The 19,365-nt window shown below is 57.0% G+C and overlaps 6 protein-coding genes across 6 annotated transcripts; 4 read left to right on the top strand and 2 right to left on the bottom strand.

The window, feature by feature from the left end:
- Nucleotides 1-1,831: 1,831 nt before the first annotated feature.
- On the top strand, nucleotides 1,832-3,790 carry BGZ61DRAFT_588237 (uncharacterized protein; the record flags this gene model as incomplete). Its single annotated transcript, XM_046256516.1, has 3 exons — nucleotides 1,832-1,868; nucleotides 2,888-3,044; nucleotides 3,100-3,790. 3 exons carry the CDS (start codon nucleotides 1,832-1,834, stop codon nucleotides 3,326-3,328), a joined length of 423 nt encoding a protein of 140 aa, XP_046104855.1. The 3' UTR covers nucleotides 3,329-3,790.
- Nucleotides 3,791-4,797: 1,007 nt separating this feature from the next.
- Nucleotides 4,798-5,838, top strand: BGZ61DRAFT_419894 (Pre-mRNA-splicing factor SPF27). Its single transcript, XM_046243470.1, has 2 exons — nucleotides 4,798-5,063; nucleotides 5,119-5,838. The coding sequence occupies exons 1-2, from the start codon at nucleotides 5,027-5,029 to the stop codon at nucleotides 5,691-5,693; spliced, it is 612 nt and encodes a 203-aa protein (XP_046104854.1). The 5' UTR covers nucleotides 4,798-5,026; the 3' UTR covers nucleotides 5,694-5,838.
- A 429-nt stretch (nucleotides 5,839-6,267) lies between these two features.
- On the bottom strand, nucleotides 6,268-7,494 carry BGZ61DRAFT_493786 (cyclic nucleotide-binding-like protein; the record flags this gene model as incomplete). The annotated part of the gene is made up of 2 exons (XM_046250694.1): nucleotides 6,268-6,969; nucleotides 7,024-7,494. 2 exons carry the CDS (start codon nucleotides 7,492-7,494, stop codon nucleotides 6,268-6,270), a joined length of 1,173 nt encoding a protein of 390 aa, XP_046104853.1.
- Nucleotides 7,495-10,412: 2,918 nt separating this feature from the next.
- BGZ61DRAFT_477789 (transcriptional regulator of RNA polII, SAGA, subunit-domain-containing protein) lies at nucleotides 10,413-11,916 on the bottom strand (the record flags this gene model as incomplete). The annotated part of the gene is made up of 4 exons (XM_046248944.1): nucleotides 10,413-11,137; nucleotides 11,187-11,292; nucleotides 11,342-11,628; nucleotides 11,682-11,916. 4 exons carry the CDS (start codon nucleotides 11,914-11,916, stop codon nucleotides 10,413-10,415), a joined length of 1,353 nt encoding a protein of 450 aa, XP_046104852.1.
- A 557-nt stretch (nucleotides 11,917-12,473) lies between these two features.
- Nucleotides 12,474-15,143, top strand: BGZ61DRAFT_493784 (Spc98 family-domain-containing protein; the record flags this gene model as incomplete). The annotated part of the gene is made up of 2 exons (XM_046250693.1): nucleotides 12,474-12,610; nucleotides 12,695-15,143. 2 exons carry the CDS (start codon nucleotides 12,474-12,476, stop codon nucleotides 15,141-15,143), a joined length of 2,586 nt encoding a protein of 861 aa, XP_046104851.1.
- A 426-nt stretch (nucleotides 15,144-15,569) lies between these two features.
- BGZ61DRAFT_477787 (uncharacterized protein) lies at nucleotides 15,570-16,070 on the top strand (the record flags this gene model as incomplete). Its single annotated transcript, XM_046248943.1, has 1 exon — nucleotides 15,570-16,070. One exon carries the CDS (start codon nucleotides 15,570-15,572, stop codon nucleotides 16,068-16,070), a length of 501 nt encoding a protein of 166 aa, XP_046104850.1.
- Nucleotides 16,071-19,365: the final 3,295 nt, after the last annotated feature.

The following is a 19,365-nucleotide window of genomic DNA, read 5'->3' as shown; positions in this document are numbered from 1 at the left end:
GAGGTCATGTGCTGCGACACAAGATGCCCGCTGAGTCAGTTGTGTCGGGGCGGACTAACACCACCACACCACCCGGGGGCGGACGGGAGCGAGCGGCATCGGAAGGGGGCGAACTGATGGATGGAGACGGGTACAGTGCGTTTGGCTTGTCTCCAGGCCTGGCAAGTTATCTCTTTGATTCTGGATCTCGTTTCGTCATCCGTAGGTGGATTTGAGTCTCGGTGACCCACTGGCGGACGATAGGAGGTTTATCGTTCGGTACGTCACCGGCAGATCCAGCTGGGACCACGCCTTAGGCCTTGCGTCGTAGGTAACAGGAACGGGAACCCGCCTCGGCCGCCCGCAATGGCTTTGCAATTGGTCAGAGGATGACGGGCAAGAGACGAGACAGCACCTGGTACTTTGCACAATCTGAAATCCGTGAGTTGCTGCGTCTTCCAGCCTCGTCTTCGTCATGGTAGCTTGAGATGAGAGGTCGGGGAGCTTGTTGGCGTGACGCCGGTACCTGCGTACCCCGGACCCCGCAATTGAGGCGTGCTGCTTGTTGTCCTTAGCCTTGTGTTTGTGGTGCTGTTGCGCCGGGCAAGCCACCGCCCGCCGCCGACAGTGGTCGTTTTGGAGGCGAAAGACACCTGCAGTGAACCCCTGTTGACCCACGAACAGTGCTAAGAAACGCCCACTGCACTCCCTGTCGAGGTACTTGGAGCCCGCCTACGTCAGTAGCTCCCAGCCGGGTCACCTGCTCGTCACCATCACTCACTTGCGCATGCACGCACGCACGTACTGCTGGACGGACTCGCACGTGTGTTGCGCACAGGCAAGCGCCGAAGACGAGCTGGTGAGATGTCCCTGACGGTCAGCAACTAATTAGCCAACTGCCAGGGCTTGGAGTAAAAGGCCAGGTCCAAAGGTACGGTCCGTCATTATGGTAGGCGGGGGTGGTAAGGGGTGGCGAAGGCGCAGCGCCCTTCTCCCAGACACTCCAGGAGGTCGGTGAGAACTCCAGCCAACAGCACCCGTGATCTGTACTATGTAGGTTGCCGGAATACTGGAAATCGTTGGTAGGACAGCTTGTTGGGGCGGGGAAGGGAAGGGGGGTTCCGGTACAGTTGCCTGTGGATTTGGTAGGGAGACCTTTACAACTGGTGCCTTTGGCATGCTTCTCAAAGTCCAGTATACAGTGCTGCGTCCGTGTACATAGTGGTGCCCGTGTACTCCGCAAGGTGGTACAGAGCGGAGGGCCATGTCCCCCTGGCCAACATGCCAGGGGGAACCGAGATCAATTGAGCCCCATGACGGGCAGCTCTGAGCTGACATTGACAAAGGGGCGGTGATGCCATGAGGGCAGCAATTGCTCGAATTGACTGACGGATGGCACAATTCGATCTAGCGGGCGTTGACTTTCCCAGCCGCGGCTGTCTTCACTGGACAGGCACTAGGTATGGTATCTTTGTTGGGCTTCTCGGTGCCCTCTCTACGAGTAATGGCATTGCCTCCTGGCGTAGAGTTCCGGCGGCGGCTGCTTGCGTCAGGTCACGCGATAGACGGACGGGATGGGACATGCAGAGTGGAGCGGACAGTGCAAAGTGGAGAGGAGTGGAGTGAGTGGAACTGTGGAACTGTGGGACCGTAGAAGCCCCGCCCCCGACCGAGACCCGGACATGGCGCCCCACCCGACCTTTAGAACAGCAACAGGAGCAGCAGCAGCATGCAGCGGTGGCCTGTACTACTTGTAGCATGTAGCCTGTAGGGAACTGCCTTCTGCAATTAGGCTGTGAGTCCGAGACGGCGTGGAGAGAGATGGAGCCCCGATCATGGCAAGATTGTGACGATGGATACCGTGCTGGATGCCAATGGAGCCTGGACAAGTGAGCAGCATGCACAATCGAATCGACCCGATGACTCCTCCAGCGGAGCCCGTTTGCCCCAGTGCCTTCCGTATTCGCAGGTGAATGCACCGGTGCAGGTGCAGGTGCAGGCGGCATCGCGCTCTCGTTCCTTCCGCCTCCGGGGTCCGGCACTCGATGCGTCGCTTGTTGAGGAGGCCATGACCTGATTGGGTGCAAGGTGATGCCATCGTCCAGCAACACTCGCGTGACCCGGTGACATATAAAGCTCCCCTTCCTCAGACATGCATTGGGTTTCCTCATTCCATCCTCACTGTACACTGTTCACCCAGTTCACACTCAGGCACTCAGACACTCAAATATCCAACTCTCACGAATCGACCCAATCCAACATCAACCAACCCCTCTCAACCTGCCTTACGCCTCCCGCCCTCCAACGCCATCCCGGAATTGACTTGACCTGAGCCCGTCCCGTGCAACACCGCTGCCGCTCCCCGTTGGAAACCGACCGCTGAACAAAGGACGCCTGCATACACACTCACAGCTCGTCCCATCAGCAGCTCTCTACACCACATCTGCCCACCTCGATCAACCACAAGCTTGTACCTTTCATCGACAGATACGTACTGAGTGTACCGCACAACTACTCCCTGACTACTACCAAACACCAAACGCTCCCAAACACACCACACTCCAAACCACACCCCCTCCACCAAAAGTAAGTTTTGCTTCTGTTTCTCCCACCCTCGCCCCTTCTGAGTGGAGGCACTCGTCGTTACGCCCCAGTGCCCCGCACCGCTCGCTCACTGGGCGGTTTCCGTCTGGTGACGTTCGGCCGGCCTCCATTTAAAAGCCAACCGGCCCCTCATCACTTCAATCCATTCTCATCATCATCTCCCCATCTCCATCTTTCATTATCTGCATTCCATCAATCTCAACATCAACACCACCATCACTTCCATCTCCGCACTCTCTCAATCAGTTAGACTTGCTCTATCACCATTCTTGTTGACCTGAATGCTAATATGCGTCCTCTCCAGTGACTCGCTCTCACAAGGCCAACGACCGTGACCACAAGGGTCTTGCCGATGGCAGTGCCCCTCCCTCTGAGCATCTTCCTCGTTTCTTTGCCAAGCACGGTCACGCGGACACCGACCCCAAGAAGATCAAGAAGGACGGATCTGGCCGAGGCAATTGGTATGTGCTCTACACTTCGAGTGACTACAAACCAGTGGCTAACACAGCGTAACAGGGGATCCTTTGGCGATGATGTTGTGGAAGATGAATTCCGCTTCACCAATGCCCGCCGCCGCTCCAACAGCAGCAACTTCTCTCACCACATCACCGACTTCAAGACAAAGTTTGAGGTCAATGAGCAGGAACCTGTCTTCGAGGAGTCCGTTCACGGCCCCCAGGAAGACGAGGAGGACATTGACCTCTCCAAGACCGACTCGTCCGAGAGCGGCCGCTCATCGACTTAGATGACTTAATATGAATCGTTGTCATCAGATCAGCGGTCATATGCTCATTGCCGGAGTCGGCAATGACATTATTGGGGGTCCAACTGTACTGAGGTTCGTTTGCTTTGGCTTGCTCGGCGGGGAGTTTATTTTTGACGCCATGAAACGAGCTGGAATGATATGAAATGGGAAACACACAAACACAACATAACTTTTTTTGGAGAGGGATGAGAACATTCTGGGCCAGCCGGCAGGGTCATCGGATGGGATATGGGCGGAGTTGACGGACCCTCGTGACTATTTGCAGATCTCGAAGTGGATGACGGTTTATCACCACGCTCGCCGGACACGGTGTCCTGGCGGGAGGAGATGTATTACTGTATCAATAACTAGCTTTACTATTTGATGGATGGGGTAGTAGACTACTAGAGATTCCGATAGCGGAATCCAGAGAGTCGAAATCGATCATCCACTTGTACCACACTTGTCTTCATTGTGTCTGTTCCGGATCGTGCGGTGCCTGGATTGAGGGGTGACTAAAGGCGGTAGATAATCTATCTGGTACTAATGTCGAGGATCTTGTCGACTGACTCGCTCGCTCGCTCACGATAGCCAGACACCAGCGTTCGCATCCATCAACAACAAGCCGCAGCGGAGGCAGTCTCAAATCGCTCATCTCGATCCAATCCGAAATGCCACCGGGGCTGTTCGGTTCTAGAAAGCCAACACGTAATAGAGCGAGAAATCCCTACACCTGCATACACTCCAAACGGAGAAGAGACGCGGAGGAGGCGCCTCACAATGGGCAGATGATACCCCGCTCCAGCGTGCAGGACTACGGGCGTCGATCACTCGCCCGTCACCACCTCGCCCCTTCGTAGGCCAGATAGGATTCCCCGTAGCACCAAGTACAGCCGTAGCACTAAGTAACTTACAAGTCCATGAGTGACATGCTGGAACCGACGGCGCCCGCCCCCCTCTTCCCCTCTCGCCTCCACGTCGTGCTGTGCTGGATTGTACGCGGGGGGTACTCCGACGGATGACGCACGGGGACAACCTCTTGCCTCGCGGTGGAGCTCGGGTGTCGCGGGGCAATTGCAGGCTCGTGGGAATTGGACGGTGAATGGCATGCAATTGACGCTGGTGGTCGTGTTTCTGTTCCATCCCTCAGCCAGAGCGCGCACTTACACAGCGACACCGACACGCCCGTCGTCGGCGTTCAACCCATCTTATCGCTATCGCAGTGGACCTCCTCCGCCCCCAGACGGCACAACACGCGCGCGCCGGGGGTCGTAGGTGTGTCCTGCAGCGGGAGGGTGGGGGGGCGAGAAGCGACCGCTGCACCCACTGAACACGCCAAAGGGTTACAGGGGTTGGGGGCCACCGACACGCCCCCCGCCGGTTGGGGCCAGGCTGAGATTGGGGACGTGAGGCTGCGTGTGGCCCGTGCGCCCAGCCGCTGGACGTACTGGTAAAATTTCCCCCGGGGACTCGAGGCTGTGGAAAAGCAAACCGGCGGAGTAGCGACCAGCGACGACAAAGACGAGGAAGCAATTGCGACGATATCCAACGTGCCGAGATAGCACGGAACTCTTAACCTGCACAGTGGCAACTCTGCGCCCGGAGAACCCGTCCTGCAACGAGGAGCGAAAGACGGGGGAGCCGCATCACCAAAACACCACGTCCTTTATTCACAGCATCACCACCGCAGCCGCAGCCATGGCCGTCCAACCAGCCTACCACGAATCCCTCCCTTGTGCGTTCTGATGCCGTCCGCCCACCGCTCCAACCTACTAACAGCCGCCGTCCAGACATCGACCCGGAGCCCACCCCCGACGCCCTCTCCGCGGCCCGCGCCCTCATCGCCGCCGAGGCATCCTCCTCCGCGCAAGCACCGCCCGCCGCCTCCGCCGAGCCGTCCTTCTCCCCCGCGATCCAGGCCGAGCTGGCCCGCATCGCCGCCTCGGCGCCGCAAACGCCCCTCGACCTCGCCCGCTACGAGGCGCCCTCCGACTCCGCCCCGCCGGCGACCGCCCTGCCCGCCGCCGCCGTCGCCCACAGCTACCTCGCGGCGCGCCTCACCAACCTGGCCCTGCTGGACCGCTGGGGCAAGAACGCTTGGCTGCTGGGTAACCATGGGCTCGAGGCGGAGCTGCAGAGCCTCGAGCGAGACCTGGCCGCCACCAAGCGCGAGGTCGACCTGGTCAACCTGGAGCGCCGCAACCGCCAGGACGCCGTCGCTGCCGAGGTCACGACGCTCGACGAGACCTGGCGCGCCGGCGTAGGCCGCGTCCTCGAGACTGAGGTGGCGGTTGAGGAACTGCGGAGCAGGATCCGTGAGGAGCTGGCGCGCAAGGCGGCCGAGGGTGTCCAGCAGGGACAGTAAAGACACAGACGCCCAAGTAGAGTGATAGAGGAACTAGGTGCGGGATCTGCAGTGCGGAAATGCACACGAAACTTGAGAGCATCTTATCGAGATGGGCGTATTGATACCATGGAGGTTTCTTTTATGGCGAGTACTATAACTAGACGCTAGAATAATGAAAAACAAAGGGAAAAAGTACCATAAATCACTTCACTGCTTCACTGGCCGTGATACAATCTGTAGCCTGCAGCACAGCTACCTCACATCGTCACGGTGGAAATAGCAGCAGCAGCAGACTGGCCAATGTGAATGATAATGACAATATCAACCGAGGTATCTGATCACTAGCCATGTTATCATAGGAAGCGAAGGTGGGAGTAGAACCTCTTAAACGCCGACACAAGCCTTTCCTCCAGTTGTTGCCGGTCCCGACAAGCATAAAAGACACCAACACACAACAGCAGCACGAGATTGTGGACGTGGCCTATCCACCCAAACCTTCATTATCCGTCTTCATCTGATTGTAAACCTCGGCCACCGCTTTGCCTCACTGTCTCCAACTTTGTACCATGTAACCCTACCTGTTTTATCCAGTCTAGCCCGTATGCAGGGGGTCCATCTCCTCGACGCCCGACTTGACACCCTCGTACTTGGTCCGTCGCATGATTCCCTCCACGGGTCCCAGCAACCGCTGGAATGCGTTCTTGCCTAGGCTGGCCACCTTTACATCCGACGCGGCTACGACGCTAGCGGCTCGCGGCGCGTCATTCAGCAGAGCCAACTCGCCAAAGTAGTCTCCCTTGCTGTAGTGGAGCACCTTGTTCGACGGGTCGCCCTTGTAGGCGTCTGCCTCGCCACTCGATAGGAGGTAGAATGCATGTCCTGGATCGCCCTCCTTGATGATGAGCTCTCCCGGGGCAAATTTCTTCGTCTCCAATGCGTCGGCAATCTTGGAACGCTCGTAGGGTGTGATGGTCTTGAGGATAGGGACCTCCTCAAGGAAACTCTCGTACATCCGTCTGCGAGCAAACGTCGATTCCATCAAGATGCGCCGGAAGGTCAGACGATCGAGAGCCCACACGGTACACCCAGCTTCGGCCGAGACGACGGTGGCGGCTCGCGGGGCATTGTACATGAGCGCTAGCTCGCCGAAAGAACCGCCGGCCTGGATATCGCCAACCTTGTCTCCCATGCCGTCGGCACCGGGTTGGAGGGCTCCACTCGGGTTGACATGTACGTCAAATGAACCCTTCTCCACGACGTAAAAGTAGTCGCCAGCATCTCCTTGGCTGATTACCTAAAGATCCCTGTCAGTACCACCACTTACATGTTATGCGAGAGAGTGACGTACCTTGATTCCCTTGGCAGGTATCGGCTTCTCGACCAAGGCGCCCAAGATTTGGGCGCTCTGTTCATCCTCGAGATGGCTGAACAAAAAGTTGCCCTCAATGGCGCGCGTGAGCCGCTCTATCTGCTCCGCGGACTTCTCATGATATGGGGGGGTCCAGTTATCAGAACTGTCGGCAGTGGGTTTGAGGGACTCTGCCGACACTGAAGTTCGACGGGCAAAGTTGTACTGAGCTGGGTAGCTATCTGGGTTCGGTGGGCTCCTGGAGGTGAGAGGGACGTCGGAGGATGCGTCGCCACCAAAAGGGCCAGAGAACATGGACACGGGGCCGTTGCCAAAGTGTCTGTCCGTGGGAGAAGCGATGGTATCGTTCTCTTCCTCCTCAATGACGCGGTGCATCAAGTTGTTGGCTGCGGCGTTGCTACCGAAAGGGTTGCTATTATCCCCAAAGGGACTCGTGAATGGACCGGCCATGGTGTTCCAAGTCGGAGGGCTAGAGGGGTTGCTATTTGGATAGGTATTGCCGGCAGTGGCATGAGACGCGGCCCGTTGGTTCGCGAGTCGGTTTGCGAAGTAGTCGGCACAAAATTGGAGGATATCGGGGGGGCGAGCCTGGAGGACCTGTTGATTGAGCGCCTGGATCTCGCTCTGGTAAGCTTCAGGTAGAGACATGTTGCACCAGTGTCATGGGGAAGATGTGGAAGATGTCTGGGAAAGTGCAGGTGGGGTGAAATTTGTTGGAGGGGAAGAAGGAAGTGGAAAGACGGGCGGGAAGGGTGAGTAACATGTAGATGCAGACGATGGGAGTTTGACATACAGCTGCCTAGGCGCCTTTAATGCGGAAGTTGAAGACCGGCGAGCTGGCCCAAGACTAGTAAAGACCGTGATTAGACGCTTGTGCGGAAATCAAATGCAATTGAAGAAGACAAAGGAGGCATCAAGCGGGAAAGGAGCTGTGGAGGTGCCTGGCCAAAGCTGAACCGGGGAGGCGTTGGCCAAAGGAAAGTGAAGCGGGAAACGGGCTGCAATCCGCGCTTGGGCATGATGTGGCGTGGGCGGGGCCCCGCCAGATAGACAAGGTATGGCAGGCGATGGGAGGGAGCATGGAGGGGAGTGTGACAGGCGTAACGGAGGCGTGACGTTGTGGCAAGATGGACAAGCGGACAGTCGACGAGCTATCGAAGACGGTGTTTGTCGTCTGGGGGTATGGGATATGGGATATGGGATATGGACGCCCTTGGACAGGGCATCCGGAAGACGCGTTTGAGTGCTTGCGTCGTTGGAGACGTGGTGGTGGACGGGAGGGAATGGGCGCCGGTAGCACCCAGCACAGGGCAGCTGCGGACAGGGTTGACTCACTTGGGATCCTGGCAAAGGTGACCCTGCGAGTCGGATTGACCGATGACCGTATTCCCGGTGAGGTCTTAGAGCGTCCAAGAGGGCAGTAGCGCGGACACGGATCAGACGGTCAGGCCAGGCCGAACAGACCAGGGCAGCCTCGGCGGCGAGCGAGGGCGAAGGGGTGAGATGGGAGAGGCGAGGGAGGAGGGGAAAAGTAGATGGATGGAGGGATAGATGGGTGGATGCTGGGTCAGCAAGCCGTCGACTCGGTCTGCGGAGGGGGAGCCAGGGAGACGCTGGAAAGACCCCGGGGTTGCAAAGGGATGGGATGGGAGATAGAAGAAGAAGTAGTAGAAGAAAAGGAAGAGAAGAAGAAGAGCAGCAGGCCCGAAAGCTGAAAGGCGCGGGCGGGACGAGACGAGGGGACGAGACGAGGGGACGAGGGACGGAATGGGAGCAGAGTGGGGGAAGAGGAGAGGAGAGGTGAAAGAGTTCCAGAGGTGCCGCCGGGGAAGCTTTCTAGAACGCCGCGCACGGGCCCACAGCCGATCAGTGCGTTTCTTCCAGACGCACATCCGCAGCGATGCGGTGCAGCCCCAGAGGCGTGCCATCGACGCTGCTTGGATTTCACGCAACGCTATTATCGGCACTTGCAAGTTGGGCCTGCATCTCGCCGCCCAGCATCGACTTAGCCGCCCAGCATCTCGTCGCCCAGCCTGGGCCTCTACCGGAACGGGACTCGCCAAACCCCCCCTTATGCGTTTCCTGTCCACGTCCTCCGTGCGCCCGCCGGAATAAGCCAAAGGCGCAAAGCCAGCCCAGCCCAATAAGGTATGTGCTGGCCCATCGTTAGCCTGTCGCCACCTTTTTTTCCCGAAGCTCAAGGCGGCCATGGGTACAGGGGCCAGGCCGCATCGTGATCAGTGCGTCCCGGCGTTCGCCCTTGGGGACGCGCCGCCAGATCTTAGGTGCCAGGCCGCCGGCTCCAGCTGTCTGCCTGCTGGCTTAGCGGTGCCGCCGCGTGCTGTGCGTGTGCTGAGCTTCCCGTCATCTTCTCCTATTTGCTGCTGCTGCCTTCTCTACCTTGGGTTGGTCTGCCAGTGCTGCCTTTGCATCGCAGGCTGCTTGCAGTCTCCGCGCCGCTCGAGCTCTAGGGTGCCCCAGCCGCCATGCGAGCTCCGTCCCCAGCCCTAGGTTACAGCTAGGTACCTCCCTACGCGAGCTCCCCTAAGCTACCCCCCGCCCGGCTGCTGGAACGCCAGCCCAGTGACGTCTAGTGGCTGCCAGCGACGCCCTGTATGGCCAGGCAACTCGTCACTGTTTCCTTTAGCCTCACGCCTTCGAGCCCCGACTCCGCGCAGATGTGCACCTACATTCACAACATTCACCATCCTGTTGCCCCTGAGACTCTCCCAGTGCTGTCACTTCCGCTGTCTGTTTTGCACGGCAATCACAAACCCCGTAGCCATCCGCCGTCATGGACAAACCTGTCCTCCACCTGCACTTACCCGTCCCCTGGATTCTAGATCCGTCGTCATGTGCAGTAGTCAAGCTGCAGTGTCACACAAACCGCATTACTCCCGTCACCCGAATTCTCTTGCATCAACAATTATTCAAGTACCTAACCTCCATCCCCTTGGCCTCCACCTACGGTTGTACGGAGTTGCTCCTTACGAGCCTCTCGGGTATCGTTCCTGGCATGATAAAGTACACGAAGCCCCAATCCTTCGATCCTCCTGCTGCTCGTCCCTCATCCAAGACGCCGCTCAGACCCCTCCTAGCGACCATAGAGTACAGTGACGAAAAAAGAAATTAATCAACCGGAAACCTTGACGGAAAATGATAAAAAAAAATGCCGAACCCCTTGCGCCAAATGATGCTTGCCGACACAAATGCATTCGATCTCCGAAAATTCCACGCCGGCAACGCGGCCTAGGTGCCTGTCAAACGCCGGCTCCTTGCTCCTGCCCTCGCCGTTCGCTTCCCGTAATCCTGTTGTCATGTCTTTGCCTTTGGTGTTATGCGGGGCGATAGGCTCTCGCCGAGTTCTCCTAGGACCCTACCGCGAAGCACGAGTCTAGAACACCGTCCAGCATGTCCATGTCTTCGCTTTCTGCGCCCTCCCACCACATATCGTTGTCAATATCCATAGCATCCACGTGTCCGTTGACCAAGTCGTGGCTTTTGCCGCCATTTATTCCAACAGGGATAATCTCTTCAACTCGCCCTGTGGGCTCGTAATCGTGGACCCAAGTATAGTCGTCCCAGTTCTCCAACTCGCCCTCCCGATACCCGTATAGCACCTGGGTCATAAGAACAGGGAATTGGGCCATTCCGGTATCCGCCATCTCCAAGGAGAGGCGCAAATCTGACATCCCCAAAGGCCCACGCTCACTAGCAGCCTTGGACTCGATCGGGAGGAAGCCGCTCTTGTCGCGGGCAATCTCACCACGCTGGGCAGCATCCTCTTCATATCCGAGTTGCTGTCGGTACTTGTTGGTTTGAATCCAAGTTGTTCCAATCCCGAACCCTGCGCTACCGGAGTCGCCAGGGCCATTACTCCGTGTACGACTAAACACTTGCGTCAAGATTTCCTTTATAAAAGTCTCCACGGCAACCGACAAGAACTGTGGAGCTTCTGCCGTGTGGCCACTGACAAGTCCGGCTTCGTAGCAGAATGGCAGCATTCGACCACTTATCATACCGATGTCGGGAAACTCGCCTGACTCGATAGCCAGTGGTTGGGCGAATCGCTTTCGAATCTCTAGGTCGAAGTCTATTGATTTATTAGAGATAGATTAGAAGTAGGTTAGCATGCACCTTACTCATATTGTTAATCCCTCCCACGGCACTTGGAGGCGCGTCTGCAACGACTGATGGCTTGCGATGCGTCTCTGTAAACACATTTGATATACTCTCGTGCGGATCCCACTTTGCAGCATGTTAGTATTGATGAAAACAACGGTCGGAGGGCACAAACCTCATTGTGGGCCAGATCCTTGACACGTCTCCGGTCCCGCGCGGGTAGCTGCATCACATCTCCCTTCAACCTGCGCTCAGCGGCATCACCTGATATCGGTTTGCTTCCTGCAGTCGCTGCGGGTTTATCGTTTGCACTGACCCAGGGCGCCAGGCCCTGGTCAGGCATCTCGCGGGTGACATTTCCATATATGGCGGCGGTGAGGTTGTTGTGAAGATGGTCCTTGTCCCCGGGTCCGGCGAGGATGGGATCGATACGCTCCGAGTACTCGGTCTGGTTCAGACGGCCTGTCGCACAGGTTAGCAGGCGCACCTCGGGACGGCATGCGCGCGATGCCTACCGATCAAGAACTCGGTGGTTGCCTCCTTATAGACCACCCATTGTTCCGGACCGATGGCGGCTTTGAGCGCGGCGTACAGCGGCTCGAGGTCAATTCGGGCGGGGATAATTTGGCTTGACTTGGGGACTTTGGGCGCGCCAGGAGTCGAGCCCGCGAGGGTCTTTGTTGATAGAATAGGAGTCGAGAGGCTGACTGATGAGCGGCTCAGCAGAGCCGCGGGGTCGATGTCGGGCATCTTGATACGGGGGGAATCAGCGACGGCGTCGCGTGCGGCAGTGTAGCGCGGCGCGACGCGGAGAAAAGACGCATGAGTTGATTGAAACGAACGGCGGTGGTGGTGCGATCACGGATTCGGAGTCAGCCCGATGAAATAGGCATTGTGAGGCAAGCGGTGTGATGGCGAGCTGGTCCGCGGTTGACGGTATGATGGAAATACGTCGACAGATGAAGTGTCGTCGGAAATTTTGCCGCGAAGCCTACGGACACCGAGGACAGCGCACGGCCAAGGTAGCCTCTACTTTGGGGCGCACCGCCGCAAGCTGGTCACCAAGGTTCCCGCTACCTGCCCAATGTGGCACCGCCCTATCCCACCACCACTACCAGCTCCCACCTGTCGCGTCTGGCGCGTCTCTCCCGAGTCGACACAATATCACAAACATCGACACTCTCGCTCGCTGCCTCAACCTGGCCAGGTCTCGGGATTAAGTGCAGCCTTCGCTGCTGGAGTGAATCGGAAACTACGACCTGCCCCCGCGCCCCTCGCAATCGCTGGTCGCTTGCGACAATGCCGCCATGGCTCCTGACCGCATCACCAATGCTATCGACAGCTTGATAACCCACATCGTCCCTAGCGATCCCAACGATAGCGAAGAAGCCGCACAAGAGCGCCACGACACCTGCTTCGAACTTGTCAAGTCTATTTTAGACAGGTAAGTTGCTGCATTTGCTACTCCTGCTCCTCCCTCGCTCCGCCTCGCCTCGCCTCGCCCGGGCACTTGCTGATCGAGTCCCAGCCCATCCTCCCCCGCCATTTCGTCCGACGTCAACCATGCCTCCGACCTCATAAAGCGGAAGCTCATTCAAAGCAACCCGAGCCAGGCCCTCCGATTCTCGAATCTCTACTCCAGACTCCTATCCTTACCCGTCCTCGAGCACAAGTGGGCAATCCTCTACCTACTCTACCAGCTTGCCGACTCCCCGGACCCAAATGAGCCCCTCCCGCTTAGCCCTGTGAAGCCATCGGCGCCTAACTACCGAGACGCAATCAGTCGGGACGTGATCAAACGGCAAGGTCGAGAACGGTCATCAAAAACAACCAAACATGAGGAGGACCAGTTCAAGGAGGCATTCCAGCCCGAAGGCCTGAAGAGTCTTCCACCCAAGGTCAAGGAGGGGAAGCAGGTTGATGAGGATGGAGAACCGCGGCCTGAAGCCCCCAAAAGAGACGTTTCCTTGAAGTCAACACTCTTGGCGAACAACTACTCGGAGATCGATCCGCCAGAATCAGTCATCCTCCGAGACCTCCCGTTCACCCTCCAAGGACTTTCCTCCACAACATTACCCTTTGCGAAACAATATACCCTAAAACTCCCCCCTACTCTTCCCTTACCGCTCGTTTCTCTTCTCCACACCTTGGCAGAGCCCTCGTTGCTTTTCCGTGGTCTGGATGAATTCTGCAAGAGCCCCGCCAAGGGACTACTAGCCCAGAGCCTACGCGCTGCCATCGGTGCCGAGTTACGATCCTATCTTACCTTGATCGCCACCTTGGAAGGTCAAATACGCAGGGCCTTGGCGTCGCTTGACGAGGACGCACCGCGTGCGGGTATTGGAAAGGCAGGCGTCACCTTGAAAAGGTGTGTGGTATGGACGCGAGAGGCGACAATGGGACTGAGGTTGATGAGTCTTATTGCGGAAGAGTCTGAGAAGAAGAAGGGTGGACAACTCGTATCCTTGATACACAGTTTCTCCTCATCACACGGAGATCCTGTAGTGGCTGCCTTTGCCGAAAGACTACTCGCGAGCTTCACAAGACCATTCTACGATATTCTGCGACACTGGATCTACGACGGTGAACTCTCGGATCCTTACGAGGAATTCTTTGTAAGAGAGAAGGCACCGAGCAAAGATTCCTCCAAGGGCAACGTCTGGGAAGACAAGTTTGAGATTGACAAGGACATGATACCCAGCATCATCACCCAGGACTTTGCCCAAAAGGTCTTCCTGATTGGCAAGTCGTTGAACTTTATCCGACATAGCTGCGGCGACTCGCTCTGGGTGGAAGACTACTCGAAAGCTGCATCCAAGGAGTTGACGTATGGCGATACGGCCACGCTAGAGACATGGATCGATGAAGCTTACAAGACTACCATGAAGCGTCTCATTGAGCTGATGGCAAACAAGTTCCACCTGTTTGAGCATCTGCAGGCATTGAAGAATTACATCCTTCTTGGCCAGGGCGACTTCATCGCTCTGTTGATGGAATCACTCGCCGCCAACCTGGATCGTCCAGCAGGCGCGCAGTACAGGCACACCCTGACAGCACAGCTAGAGCACGCAATCCGGGGATCCAATGCCCAGTATGATTCCCCAGAGGTCCTTCGACGGTTGGATGCGCGCATGCTGCAGCTCTCCCACGGCGATATCGGCTGGGACTGCTTCACGCTCGAGTACAAGATTGACGCCCCCGTCGATGTCGTGGTCACGGAATGGGGCAACAGGCAGTACCTAAAGGTTTTCAACTTCCTATGGCGTATCAAGCGTGTTGAGTTTGCCGTCTTGTCTACTTGGCGCAAGTGCATGACGGGTGCCCGCGGCGTGTTGCAGAACTCCGACCCTGCGGTGGCCCAGACGTGGAAATCGACCCGCGGAGTGCTGGCCGAGATGATACACTTTGTGGGCCAACTGCAGTACTACATCCTTTTCGAAGTCATCGAGTCGTCTTGGGGTGAGCTCCAGAAACGGATCCAAAAGGAGGACTGCACGCTGGACGATCTCATCAAGGCTCACACTCGTTATCTCAACGATATCACGCACAAGGGCCTCCTCGGCGCCAAGCAAGATGATCGCACCTCTTACATGGTCCAGCTCGGCGAGATCCTGCGGCTGATGCTCAGGTACCGGGAATCGGTCGATGGATTGTACAGCTGGAGCGTGTCGGACTTTACGCGGCGCCAAGAGGCCGACGTCCGTAGCACGACACGGCACGACGACGACGCCGCCATTCCGCCCGCCGACCAGGTGGCGTCCGAGTTTCCCGTGCTGCAAGAGCGGCTACGGCAGCTCGGCTCGTGGTTCCGCCAAAGGCTCCAAATTCTATTGGGCGACTTGGCGTACCAACCGGACGTGGATATGCGTTTCTTGGGTGTGGCCATGAACTTCAACGACGTTTACCAGCCCACGAGAAAGAAGACCAAGGTCGCGCCATCAGGGGGCGCTGTTGCGGCGAGTGCCTCCAAGGGATGAATGGAAAGGACGACAGGGCGACGGGCAAGCGCTGGGCGTAATCGTTGGCGGTGAACCAAGATACACCGAATTTGCGTAGTTACTATATCTCGGATTCAGATACCAACCCGCCCGGGTCAAATGATGACATGACTGATTTGAATGCTTTGATTTTGTCCCCGGTCGGTGTGTCGTTGCATGAGAAGAAAGCGTGTCATAAACATTCGAGCCACATACCAAAGCACGTCCCAGCAACGGCTCTAAACTTGGTATAAAAGACCGTGTCTTCATACGTAAAACAGTCCCGTTCACCAAGTGGAGCAACGAAGCCCGGAAGAGTCCCCGGTGGCACAGCGGATCCATAGCAGAGAGCTTGCATATACCAAGCATTACGCCCCTCTCGGTCAGCAATGTAATGCGGGAGACCAGGTCCCGGGCGCTGATGTCATGTCTTGCGTGTTTTGTGGGGGAGGAATGAGAGGCTCGATCGCATCGCATCCCGGCCCCAAAGGAAACGCCGAGAGGGACGTGTGTACTTCAGACCTGGTTTTGGTCCGGGACGACCGGAGGCCGGCGATGCGGACGTGTGGCATTGATGTGTATTTTGGGGTCTGTCTGAGGAGTGTAGGGAGTGCGAATCGATCTGTCTTGTCGTTGACACTTGGGGAGCAAGCTGGTATCGTGATGGTTGGACCACCGGGGCGATTAACATGTCCGGATCAATGGCGGTCAGCAGAACAAAGTCCGGCGGGATATGGCCCAATATGGGAATACCCTCCATCCCGTGGCGTGGCAAGATATAAAGTTGAGGACTTCATTCTCCGAGATCACTGTCCTTTGTCAAGACACGCGCACACCGCTCCGGATACCTGCTGTAAAACCTGTCAACAACACCACCGCTCGCCCGAGAATTGGAACGTGGCAACAGCTCTGCGGGTAACGCCTTAGTATCCTAGCAGCGCCAGGCACCCTTCAGTCGGCTGGCCATGCTGATAGTCGGGCATTTTTTGGTATAGCTACATGAGAATGGCCACCAAGACCTGCCTCGGAGACTGGACTGAGTCGGTCGGCTTGCTGCGGCCAATATTGGGCTATGCAGGAGATACGGCAGCAAATATGTTTGATGCGCCCACTTCCTGAGAGTGGCCCAATGATTCATATGGTGTGCTGTATTTCGATCCGGAATGGCTTCCTATTAATTGCGTTTGTGTTTGCTTGTTTGCTTATTCTCCTGAGTCATGCATCGGGCTGATACTTTGGTTGAAGTTGTTAGCTCCCTGGCAAGAGGCAGAGCCAAAGGACCTTACGCAGGTCTCACCTAGTTTTACCCTTGCTTGCCGGCATGAAGGCGAGCTAGTGAAGATAACTTGCAGTAGAATAAGGTGCGTTCCTTTTTGTTGGCGTCCCCACGCGACACTCGCCTCGTCCAGCCCAATCCAGCTCAGCTCAGCTCAGCCCAGCCAGCCATGGGCTCCATCCGTTCTTCACTGAGGATGCTGACACCTGAGCTATGCGCGGAATTGACGAATGACTCGTCACGTCGCCCCTATGCTCTGGTCGATAGTCTCTGCCCCCTCCGCACACTGTATGGTATGATTCCAGGCCATCAGCTGTGCTTCTTCTTCATGTCGTACAGACTCCCGAGCTCTCTTGCATCAGTCGGCTAATAGAGCAGGGCATCCTCCAGGCGTCCAGGGGCAACGGCAGTGTTATCGGGTAGTGAAATCCAGGAACGTGGACATGGCGTTCACCCCCGTCCCATTCTCCGCAAAAACGAAGAATTCCCCACACAAAATCATCTTCCGGGTCTCACTCTGCAGCTCTCCGGTGCTACTCAGCTACGCCCGGTAGGGGCCGGGCAAGCTACACTCCCCCCACAGCAGGTTAGAACATGGGCAGCAGCCGGGAAAAGTCCCTGACCGAAGGCGCCAGAAAGGCCCTGACGCCTGTGCCCGCGACGCCTCGTCTCTGATCTGGCACCGGGGAAGGGCGGGATGCCGGGCAGGCACTTGGAATGAGCTGTGCGGGGGTGGCAGAGCGAGGAAATCAGAAACAGGGGGCGTGATGATGGCGAGGAAAAAGAAAGAAACGGTGAGACGGGTTGCGTGCCAACCAGAGCGATCCGTCCCCTTGCTGCTTGCTTGCTTCTCCTATCGTCACCGTCCGCTGGTCGCCATTACCTGGACCTAGGGGAGAGTGCGGCTGGTATGTCGGGAAAGACGAATGACACGGAGTTGGCGGAAGCTGACGCTGCGGCTGGAGGTGATGAATGCTCGGATTGGTAGGCAGGGTCGGCATCGCGACCACTACCATGCTCAGGATAACAAAGCCAGACGTCACGTCCGTAAGACGATTAGTCGTTGCTCTATTCGTAGGCTTGGTCCATTCCACACAGCCAACACCGCAACAATCACACCCGTCGTTACCAGTGCCATTGTCACAAACAAAAGAAACGAAAACTGTAAGTGTACTTGATACGAAGTACAAAGCCGGCTTGTACCCGCGGGTGCCGTCTCGTCCAAAGTACGTGCGTTTTCTTTTCATCCACTTCACTCCCCTGTGGCCCGGCTTTCGGCGGGAAATAGCATACGGCATCCCTCCCCTGTGGTTTGATGTGTGTGCTGGTGCTGTGTTGTGCGATGTTTTGGCCGTAGCCGCTTGAACTTTCGGTTGCTGACCTTCGGTTACCAAAAGCGCCCTGGACCTGGGACTGCTTGGTACACTGCTAGAAGGATCCCCTTTGGGAATCATTCATCCGGGCCTTCCAGCCGCTTGTTGGTCAGTGGGTGGACATCCCGCCCCAGCATCGATAGCCCCGGCATAATTTTGTAACCCCCCGGCCTCATCTCGCCTTTCTGGAAGAAACTCCACGGACGGCTGCACCGAGTCAAGCACCGCTAGGCACCTTGGCCTTTCGAAACTTGGACGTAATAGTACTCCATAGTGCGTGACTCGGTCGAAACAGTTGCTCTCCCGCATTTCCCTGCCCCGGCATCAATTTCCCTTCTCCGGCAGCGTGGACGCCTTGATCACCATCTCACACCTTCATCACTAGCCTTCCCTGCCTCCCTGATTTGGCAGGAGGAGCCGCCAAGGTGGTTAGTGTACGCGAAGCACACGTATTCTTAGGGCTTTTCACAACATCGGTGTGCACAAGGGAAGCGCCAATGCAAGGGGCGCGCACAGCAGACAAACAGAGACGCTGTCTCTTTCCACTCTCCTGAAGTACTGAAATGTTTGGATGGGCGTATGCAGCAGCCGAGCTGCATGCTACTTCAGATGCAAAGGTGGGTGGCCGACGGGATTATCGTTGAGGCGCATAATAAGGCGAGAGCTTAATGAAGGAGTTGGAGGGTGCCATGTGCTTAGCTTACATCGTCCCGAGTCGTGGCTTAATCGGCCCCGACACGCGCACGTCAGAGTCAGAGTCGAGACGAGAAACGTAGCCCGAATTAGACAAAAGAAGCAGGTGTTGGACAGGGCCGGTATAGCGTAAGAGTTTGATTGCCGTAAGAAAAGCCAGAGATAAGAGCCCAGCAGTATGTACCAGTCCCGGTGGTCTCGTTCCAGAGGGAGAGAGGTGGACATGAGTTAGACATCAGGCCATCAATCCCAAGAGCTTATACCAACAGGCGACTGCCGGAGCTCGCCACCTTCTTTGCTTCTTATCGTCTTCAGACAGGTCTGATTGTTTAGCGGAGCCGGACCCTCAGAAAGCTGGTGATTTTTTCGTCTCCAGCCGACAAGAGGTGGCATTAGCCTAGCAGGCGAGTGGGCAGGATGAATGATGGATCCGATGGGTGACGGGGGCCCTGGCAGACGTGATGTTCCAGAAGGAAAGTCGCCATCCATGGCCCAGCAACCCCATGCTTCATACCCACCAAATTCTCTGGGTCCCTCTCCTTATCCTTGTCCCCCCACGCCCTCAGTTCTTTTTCTGGCGTGCTGGTGCTTGTTTCCTCATTCTGCGGTGCGGCGCGGCGCGGCGCGTTGCTGCTTGCCTCATACTTGCTTGTTCAAGGCGGCACCACACCGGGGGAGATTGCTGGCGTCGGTGCCTGCGACTATCCTGTGGATGTGATGTACATAGTACGTGTGCTTGGGTGTGAGCGTGATACAGGATTTCGACGGCCTGACCGACTTGAATCTGCCTAATGTGCGTGTCCCTGTTCTTGTGCACCCAATTGCTCGCTTGTCTCGTTGCCGTCAGCCCTCGTCTCTCAACGCTCACCACTTACCCTCA

The sequence above is a fragment of the Ilyonectria robusta genome (genome assembly GCF_021365365.1).
Source record: "Ilyonectria robusta strain PMI_751 chromosome Unknown BGZ61scaffold_9, whole genome shotgun sequence".
NCBI classification, from domain to species: domain Eukaryota; kingdom Fungi; phylum Ascomycota; class Sordariomycetes; order Hypocreales; family Nectriaceae; genus Ilyonectria; species Ilyonectria robusta.
This window is presented reverse-complemented; position numbering and strand designations above follow the sequence as displayed.